The following is a 10,091-nucleotide window of genomic DNA, read 5'->3' on the forward strand; positions in this document are numbered from 1 at the left end:
CATTCCTCACTCAGACGCGACCGCGTTACCCTCGAGATCAAAGGCGAGGTCGCTAAAATAATGAATTCTCTATTAAAATACTTACTGATACTTCTGGGACTTATCTCGGTGATCATTAACATCGTGTTGGTTTGCCTGAATTCAAATAGGCGTCCAAAATGCCTGTCCCAGCCGCAAGAATCCTTACAAGTCAGACACTCGGATAAAAGTCTAATTTTCGCGGACCTCACTGCAGAGGAGTACAAGTTAGTTCGCGATTACATGTGGGCTCAAAATGACCTCAAGATCTCCCATTCAGCCACTGCGAGACCCTCAGAGAATTTCATCTTTTTAATCGACCTCTTGCTCCCGAAAAAGGCTGACGCACTGCGCTACTTAGACGCCAACGGACAGAAGCCGCCGCGTGAAGCTACTGTTGTTGTGTTCCACGGCGTTCACGGTGGTTACCTGAAGGAGTACATAGTGGGACCTTTGCCTGGTCCACGGCAGCATAGGGATGTTACTCGGGAGAAGTATGGTACTACAACCTTACCCTTCACAGCCCGTCCGGTAACAATTGGAGAGTATGTTCAACTCTTCCAACTCCTTGATCAAGTTTTCAAACAACTTGAAAAGCCACTGAAGGAAAGTTTTGGTTACATACCAAAAGAGCGGGAATTGCTGCCGTTTGAGGGTATGCCTAGAGGCGTAAAGGCTGGTGAGCGCAAAACATGGATATCTTTTTTTCGCGATTACAGTGGCATGTACATTCATCCCGTAGGCTTCGAAATCTTGATTGACCACAAGAGCATCTTCTCGTCAGACTGGACAGTTGAGAAGCTACTGTACAATGGCGAATATTTCGACAGCATTGACGCATTTAAAAATAAATATGAAGCAGGTGCTGTAAAAAAGATAGTCTACAAAGAAATCCCAAATTACGCGTCACTGAAGCCGAAGAGTAAACCCTCGGGTTTAGGACCACACCAGTATTATCTTAGAGGCAAACGTTTCAGCGTTAAAAACAACCAGGTGATTTATTTAGACTGGAGTTTTGCATTTGGCTTGAGTTCTCTGACTGGTATGAGGGTTTTTGATATTCGCTTTAAAGGGGAGAGGATAGTGTACGAGCTCAGCGTGCAGGAGGCGATGTCTGTCTATGGCTCTATCACACCTGGGATGATGCTCACGAAGTTCCTCGACTCAAGCATCGGAATCGGTCGCTTTGCGCACGAGCTGGTGCGCGGAATCGACTGTCCGTACGCTGCCACATATGTCGACACGTACCGTTATATTGACACAAATGTCACGCTGCGTTCCAGAAACTCCATCTGCGTGTTTGAGCACGACGCTGGCCGACCTCTGCGACGACACTTTTCAGATTTTTTCCATAATGGTTATGGTGGTATGGCAAACAGCGCTCTGGTGTTTCGCACTATCACTGCTATAGGGAACTATGATTACATATGGGACTTCATCTTCTATCAAAGCGGCTCCGTGGAGGCAAAGGTTCACGCCACTGGCTATATATCATCCTCCTTTAAGATGAATGGAAGTCTGGAGTATGGTCACCAGGTTGCAGAAAATGTCATTGGGAATATCCATACACATTTTATCAACTTCAAAGTCGATTTGGATATCTTAGGTAGGTGCCATAAAATAATGAATTAGCTTAAAGTATGCACATTTGTTGTTGTTGCGATAGTTAAAACGGAAGTATGCAATTTCTGCGATTCCAGGGTCACCAAATGGAATTGCAAAAATAAACATTATTTTCAAAACAGATTTCTGAAAATGCCCCGCCTGCCATTGGTCAAACAAAGAGATTGTCCCACTTCCAACTCACGCCATTGGTCTCTCAAAACAAACTGAGTAATTTTTATATAGACACAGAGACACAATGTTTACTGTTTTCAAGAAAATTAACAGATGAATGGCTTACTTATAGTTGTATCCCTGATAGCACAGGTACATCACCCAGGCATTTATTTAATATGTCTGTAAGATGTATTTTTTTACATTGGTTGCTCATCTGCAATATGTCTATAAGACATACAGTATGTAAATTACATCTCAGCTGTCAATAAGACATTCAGTTGATGTCTATGAGATGTTTATCAATTTGATTGATTGTAAATCTGATCTTTTAAAGATGTTTAGCAGTTTGTGATGCTATCCAGATGAAAAGATCTAAAACAGACATTTATGATGTACGTATGTACAATCAGATGTACGTGTGCTGTCTGTGATATGCATATTACTGTAAGCTGGGTTAGGAGAAAGTATTATAACACAGAAAAAATTACATCAGCTTTAAAAGAGAATATCTGCTAATCCAAGACATAATATCACATTTACATAAGTGATAAAGTAATATTTTAGTTTTTTAAACATATGACACAGGCCTGTTGGTTGTAGATTAAGCGTAGGGGAGACAACATATACTGTAGAAATACAGTATTTATGTTATGTAATTATGTTATGTTAAAATAAGGCAATTAGATAGCAGAGACTATCACAGTAAATAGCCTCAACAGATGAAGTTCGCAAAACAGTTAATATTTTTTTATTTTTTTTTTTTGCAGGTGTGAAGAATGTGTTTCAGACTAAAGACATGGTGTATAAGGAGGTGCCATTACCATGGTCACCCTCATACAATGCAAAGATACCACAGCTGTTGGAGCAGCAAATCAGGACAGAGAAAGAGGCTGCAATGCTGCATAATAGCAAAACACCTCGTTACCTTCATATAGCCAGCAACCACACCAACCGCTGGGGCCACCAGCGCTCTTACAGGCTTCAGGTGGTGAGCTTTGCTGGGGATCACCTCCCTGAAAGTGAGCCTGAAGAGAAGTCCATGTCCTGGGCTCGGTAAGGGCTTAATCTCTTCAGTCATACACACAATATGCTGACTGAGATATATTAATTTTATAGAGGTGTGTTGTATTGCTATATATATTATGTTAAAGTTATGTAAAGAGTCTCTTTTATTCTATTTCTCTCTTGTAGGTATAAAGTTGCTATAACCAAGCATAAAGATACAGAGCAGACAAGCAGCAGCCTGTACAGTCAGAATTACATGTGGTCCCCATATGTTGACTTCAGCAAGTATATTGAAGACAACGAGAAGATAGACAATGAGGTATTCATAAATCATTCCATAATTTACAGCTTCATCAGAGTCAGTCTGAATTGGCATTATTAAAGTGATAGTTCACCCAAAAATGTAATTAAAATTCTCTAATCATTTACTCACCCTCATGCCATCCTGGATGTGAATGATTCCTTTTTTCAGCTGAACACAATCGAAGATTTTTAGAAGAAAATTTCCGCTCTGTAGGTCCATACATTGCAAGTGAATGGTGACCAGACCAATGAAGCTGCTAAAATCACATAAAGGCAGCATAAAATTAATCCATACATCTCCAGTGGTTTAATACATATCTTCAGAACCGATATGATAGATGTGGGTGAGAAACAGGTCAATATTTAAGTAATTTTTTTACTATAAATCGCCACTTTCACATTCTTTCACATTTTGAAAGTGAAAGTGAACATTTATGGTTATCAAACATAGTGGAACATATCCATAGTTACACCTGTGTTACTTTGTTAACACCTTTGTTACCTGCGTGAACTTGAGGGTAAATGAGTTCATACATCACAACAATCACATTGACACTAGTTTGTTTAAGGTCATTGCAAAAATGTCTCAGAAAAAGTTAGTTCAGAGGAAAGACCTAAAATCATTTGTTTGATATATTTTCTATGCAATAAAATTCATAAAAACTTTTAAAGTGTGATTCAGTGTCAAAGACTTTTTAAGCCACTATCCTCTTATTCATTCTGTTTAGGTTATTTTTTATTTAGCAGATGCTTTAATTTATAGTAAATAATAATGTATTATCTTCATTCAATCTTCTTAAGGACTTGGTTGCCTGGGTGACAACTGGCTTTCTACACATTCCACATGCAGAAGACATCCCCAACACTGTTACTGTGGGCAATGGCGGTGGTGTCATCCTTAGGCCGCATAACTACTTTGATGAAGATCCATCCATCCACTCACCTGATGGAGTGTATTTCTCTCCAGGCTCTGAGAGTGACTGTGAGTACAACACAATGGCGTGCCTGGAAAAGGATATGTGCAGTTCCACACTGGAGCCATTCACTTACCACGGCTTCGAGGGGGTTATGAAGTTTGAGTAAGGGTCTTAGTTCAGACTGTGATATATGTAATGCTATTACACTTATGCCAAATGCTGAAGTCTTATAATGCAAAAGTATTAGCTTTATTAGCAATCACTTTGTGCTAGTTACTAGTTAGACAAGCTTTCCTGCTTTTGTATCTTTTTATGTAAATATTATGAATATTCTCTCTGCTTTTGCTTTTGCAAATTGATTGTGTGATGTGATCAAGAATCAAAATTTTATGACAATATATGCATAGACATTTTAAGGGTATATACTTCCTTTGGTAGGATATTTAAAAAAATAAAGCCTAAAGAAGTACAAACATGTCTCTTTTTTACTGAGATACTTCAGATTAGAATAGAGACTGATACAACACCACAATCAATTCTCTCTTTTTTTATAAAAAATGTAATTTATGCAATAAAATGTAAAGGGTGCCTACATGTTGGTTATTCTGGTCATAATTTTCTTGCATACTTTTATTTCCAGATGGCATAAGATTATAAATGGTTTATAACTTAAAGTGATAGTTTACTAAAAATTAAAATTCTGGAACTCAAAAGTGGATATTTTGATTGTCCAGGCTGCTCTTTTACATGCAATACAAGTGAATGGTCATTTATACTGTCAGTTATGGTTCTGCATGTTCAAACTTGGCATGTTGACTATTCATGTAAGAACCATTAAAGTTTGTGCACAGTTTCCTCTCTACCTAAGTCTTATCTGTCTGTGACATTGAGTCAGATATGCTAGATTTTAACGGTTGTAAGTCAAGAGATACTGTAGATAGATAAATAGACAGACAGATAGATAGCACTGCTCTACTATTCGGTGTCAGTCTCAATGGTGTCTTTGGAGGGAGGTGTTTTGGAAAGAGGGGCTGTGTCCAATTCAACGGCTTAGTCTCGCGGAAGTTCCAGAACGGCTAAAACGCTTACAGCTCCTGAAACACGATTCACTGTTATCATTATTAAAGCATTAAATAGTCATGCCCTCGACAGTTTAGATTTCATTATCTGATATTTAAAGTACCATTTAAATATAGTAATTGAGTGCTTATACAACCTTACACTCATCGCCATGCAGGGCAATTTCAAGCTCTTTTTTATATATACTAAAAGCCCATGTGCTTAGAGCCCCTAGTTTGGTTGAGGCCCCCATATGCTCAGAAACTACCTTGTTGCTGTGATTGTTGCTTAGATCATTGAATACATTTATATGTATGTATTTGGTAGACGCTTTTATCCAAAGTATCTTACTTTGTATTCAAGGTATACTTTTTTAGTATCTGTGTTCCCTGGGAAATTAACCAATAAGTATTGCTAGTGCCATGCTCTACCACAGAGGTCTTCAACCTTTTTCAGTCCAAGGACCCCTTGCTTGGTAGAGAGTCAAAGCAGGGACCCCCTTTTACATATTTAATAAAATTGAGCATTGTGATTTATGCCTATAATAACATGTGTTTTACCATAGGAATGTGTGTACATACTTTTTTATGTTTATATTGCAGAGCCATTAAACAATGCAGGGCTGGATGATGGGGTGGGCTTTGCCCCCCAAATTATATAGTGGATTAAATAACTCAATGGATTTCTTTTATGCTGCCTTTATGTCCTTTTTTGGAGTTTGAACATTTTGGACCCCACTGACTTACATTGTATGGACAAAAACACCTTCAAAATATTTTGGTTTGTGTTCTGTAGAAGAAAGTAAGTAATATGAATTTGAGACGGCACAAGGATGAGTATACTATGAGATAATTATCATATTTGGGTGAACAGCATATTCACTATCCAACCACTCCAATCCTCACTGTTACATAAGCAAAATGCTATAATAAAAATTACATATACTTAAGATTTCAGATTTCATTGTCTGAAATTGAAAGCACAATGTGTAAAAATGTCGTGTTTATCCAGACCAATACTAGTTATTATGATTGTTGTTTTGATTTTTGAACAAAAACATTTATCAGGGCATTCAGTCTCTCCTTGGAGAACAGCCTTGTTTGGCCCTTTTCCACATTCCCTCTGTTGTATGGAGACTGTTCAGCTCTATTGAATCAGATTCCTTATAAGTAAACAGCAGAGACATGCAAATGATAGGCCCAATTTCAACAGATATGGATCCAGACCTATTAAGAGCATGACCTCTCAGAGACCTGTAAATTATGTAAACTGGTGTTGCATGCTAAACTTCTGCCAGGATTAATGATGGTTGTTTTGCTCTCTGCTGCCTCCTATTTCAAAGTATATACATGCAATGAAAGACTGATGTAGATATATTAAACACATTCCACACTCTCTCTCTCTTTCCATGACTCAAAGAGACACCCACCTCCCACTCATACACACACACACACATACTGTATAGCTAATCTGTCAAAATCTGTACAGTTAAAGAATTCCAGATGCTACATTTGCAGAGCAGCAACCACATCAGTAATGACCATGTTGATGTGTAATTTACTCTCAAACTCCTGCATTAAAAATTACACAACAGGTTACGCCCAGAAGACTTACTTTGGGATATCTGGACTCAGAGCGTGGTAATGTCTTACAAATAATAGAGGATGGTGACTATACTATAATGCTACTATAAATGCAGCCATTCCACAAACATGACATATGAAAGGCTCTGTCTGTTGCTCTACTGTATATTACCACACTGCAAATTATTAGAAATTAAAATCTTGAGAGATCACAAAAACAGTTACAAACAATAAAGCAACAGCTTATACTGTTGAGGAATTTTTTTTATTAAACTATACTGTTTAAGGTGTAATAACTGTCTTTGGGATGATACCCTCAAAGGGTTCTTTTTTGTCCCACTAGTTTTTGTAGTTTAGTTTTGGGCGCATTTAGTTTTGTACTACTTTGCATACTCAGATGGAAATGTAGTACACCAAGTGTTAGATGTTCTCTTGCAGTGTGTCCTTGTTCTTTTGTACCATCCATTCTCCATTTCCTTTTAACAAGATGGCCAGTCTCTGTTGATGAAAACCAATCCCAACATGATACTACCTACACAATACTTCACCAGAGGTGTGGTGTTTGTTTAGACATGGGTAGTTTTTGACTTAAAAAAATATTATTATTATTGTTCTCGGATTACAATATTTCCCCCCACATTGCACCATAAAATCTTTTTCAGATGTGTTCTTCTAACTTCAGATGTGTTTTTACTTCTTTTGTACTTCCCTCACTTATACAGAAAGCTCTAGACTTGGTTGACTGGTACAACTTCACACCATTCTAAGTAACTCTGTAGCTCCATCAATGTATTTTCAAACTTCAAACAATGTCAAAGAAAAACATTTCAGTGGTTAAGGGGGAAAACCTAAGTAGGATTTGTAATTTCCCAGGCTGCAGCTCCAGATCCACAGAGGGGAGTGACAAGGGGCTGTGTATCATGTACTGCGGAAATTCCTAGAAATGTCAGAGAGAGTGCTCTTAAAATTCCATAGGATAAAGGGTTGCACAAGTTCTAGATCCAGCTGTTCCCTCAACTTTCTCAGAACTGCCTCTGGGAATACAGATCAAGATTTCCACATATGTGGGCCTCACAATTAGACATATAAATTGAGCAGCAAAATAAAGGGAAAATCAGTGTTTTTCAAGGACTCTGCAGACTTCTCTTTGTGTGTGGAAGCCTCCAAATATTTCATACATTAGCCTAAATAAATACTGTAACTTAAGTGACTCAAGATAGCTTGAATTATCCATACAACCCAGATCAGAAACATTTAGTTCTAAAAGCATAAGAACTATTTGGAATTGGTACGGTTCATGATCATGCATTATGTGCAAATAAACAAATTGTTGTAATAGTGTAAAATGAATCAGTAAACATAACATTTTAAAATATTAAAATACAAAGTCTAAAAAGTTGTTTTACATTTCTTTCTTAAACTACTACCCTGTACCTAGTGAAATAGAAATGTGCATGAATAAGTAGAACATTTCGTGGTGGTGATGTTAGTATAAAATGGCATGCAATGTTTATTTTTGCCAAGAAATAAAAATTTTTAAAAAAAAAGGCTAAATATATCTATCCTCACAGGAATTAGCATTGTTTTCATGATTACCCGCTGCTAATAGGAAATGTATGCTTGGATATGACCTGATAGCGTGAGATTGTGTTGCCCTTTAAAGCACTAAGCACTTCCTGTGTATGTGAGCTACATTTGGCTCATGAGAACAGAATTGTAAGCTTTTACATTTACAAAGAATTCAGTATATCAGTAAACTTTAAAACAGTGCAAGATCACTGAATAATTTTCAGAAACAGTGTCAGCACTAAGCATGTTTGCATTACTAGTAGGGTTACCACTTTTGAAGTTTTAAAATAAGGGACACTTAAATGGGGTGTGGGGAGGGCCTAACCATATCCTCCACAGTTTTAGCAATAAATGCATTGAGTTAATATGCGTTATTAATAAAAATTGTATATCCTGACCCATGACTTATATAAAAAAACATTAATCATTTATATCTTAATCTTTCCTTTATTTAAACATTTTCTTTATCTTATTTATGTATACATTTCGGATAGATTATACATATTTATATATTTTTTATTTATTTTCAATACATTTTATATAGTATGTTTATTTTTTCCCTTCACCTGTACTTGTCTTTATGGTTGTATTCATACATTGTTTGATCTTATTGAACATTTATATAGAAAAATCTCCAGTTTTACCACCACTTGTGGACTTTTTGGATGGTCCCTTATCACACCCTTCACAGTGTTAGCACATTTTAGCACACTGTCTAGGGGTCGTGAAGAAAACTAACAAGTGATAAGGAACTAAAAAGAAAACACAAACATGTTTGGAGGTCTTCACTCCTGTCCCAGCCAATAATAACCACAACAGGATACGAAAACAGTTTACAAGTTTATTTTCATATATAAATACAAAACAAAGAGAAGCATTTAAGTCTTCAAGAGGGGACTAGGCCAAAATAATAAACAAAAGGAGTCCAGCTGAAGGGAGGCACAAACTAATTACCGTTACAAACAAAGAAATAGAAAATTAACAACATAAATCTTGCCTCACTCCCTATCTAGCCATAAACTGGAGAAAACACGTTTTATAACAAAGAAAATGGCGCCCACCTCTCTGCCACTTCCGTAGATGTCAACGGGTGTAAATGATCACACACCCAACAAAGGATCTAATAAATTACAATGTTTAAAGTAAGGTACCTGTTTAACATAAAATACAACTTGTAGTTCTGATGAACAACAACACTAAGCACAAAGGCTACACACACTGGGGCAGGAGGACACACATTGACTCCATTGTGAAAAAGGCCCAGCAGAGGTTGTACTTCCTTCGCCAGCTGAGGAAGTTCAACCTGCCACAGGCGCTGCTGATACAGTTCTACACAGCATTCATTGAGTCTGTCCTCTGAACTTCAATAACTGTCTGGTTTGGTGCAGCTACGATATCGGACCTCAGAAGACTACAGAGGACAGTTCGGACTGCTGAGAGGATTATTGGTTGCCCCCTGCCCCCCCTTTAAGAACTATACACTTCCAGGTTGAGGAAAAAGGCTGTAAAAATCACTCTGGATCCAACTCACCCAGCCCATTACCTTTTGAACTGTTGCCTTCTGGCTGACGCTTCAGAGCTCTGAGCACCAGAACTGACAGGCACAGGAACAGTTTTTCCCTCAGGCTATCCATCTCATGAACAGTTAAAATTGCCCCATTGAGCAATAATTATGTGCAATACAAGGTTAAGTCTATTTATATTATCCAACATATCCACTTCTACCATTACATACAGTGCACTGTTCATACTATACTGTATTTTTGTTCTTTATATAACAGATTTTTATTACATTTGCACTACATGTGGGTATGTATGTAGGTGTTTGTCTGAGTGTATGTACGTATATGTATAATTA

At 37.4% G+C, this 10,091-nt stretch overlaps 1 protein-coding gene across 1 annotated transcript; it reads left to right on the forward strand.

Moving 5' to 3' along the window:
• On the forward strand, positions 1-5,972 carry LOC127652881 (primary amine oxidase, liver isozyme-like). The gene is made up of 4 exons (XM_052139306.1): positions 1-1,624; positions 2,565-2,850; positions 2,989-3,121; positions 3,907-5,972. Exons 1-4 carry the CDS (start codon positions 61-63, stop codon positions 4,186-4,188), a joined length of 2,265 nt encoding a protein of 754 aa, XP_051995266.1. The 5' UTR covers positions 1-60; the 3' UTR covers positions 4,189-5,972.
• The last annotated feature ends 4,119 nt before the right edge of the window (positions 5,973-10,091 follow it).

The sequence above is a fragment of the Xyrauchen texanus genome, chromosome 12 (assembly GCF_025860055.1).
Source record: "Xyrauchen texanus isolate HMW12.3.18 chromosome 12, RBS_HiC_50CHRs, whole genome shotgun sequence".
In the NCBI taxonomy this organism is placed as follows: domain Eukaryota; kingdom Metazoa; phylum Chordata; class Actinopteri; order Cypriniformes; family Catostomidae; genus Xyrauchen; species Xyrauchen texanus.

Bases quoted from the DNA above. Each gene is read 5' to 3' on its own strand.
- LOC127652881 (XM_052139306.1), top strand. From the start codon at position 61: ATGAATTCTCTATTAAAATACTTACTGATACTTCTGGGACTTATCTCG. The intron at 1,625-2,564 runs GTAGGTGCCATA...TTTTTTTTGCAG, and splicing joins AGTCGATTTGGATATCTTAG to GTGTGAAGAATGTGTTTCAG. The intron at 3,122-3,906 runs GTATTCATAAAT...AATCTTCTTAAG, and splicing joins ACGAGAAGATAGACAATGAG to GACTTGGTTGCCTGGGTGAC.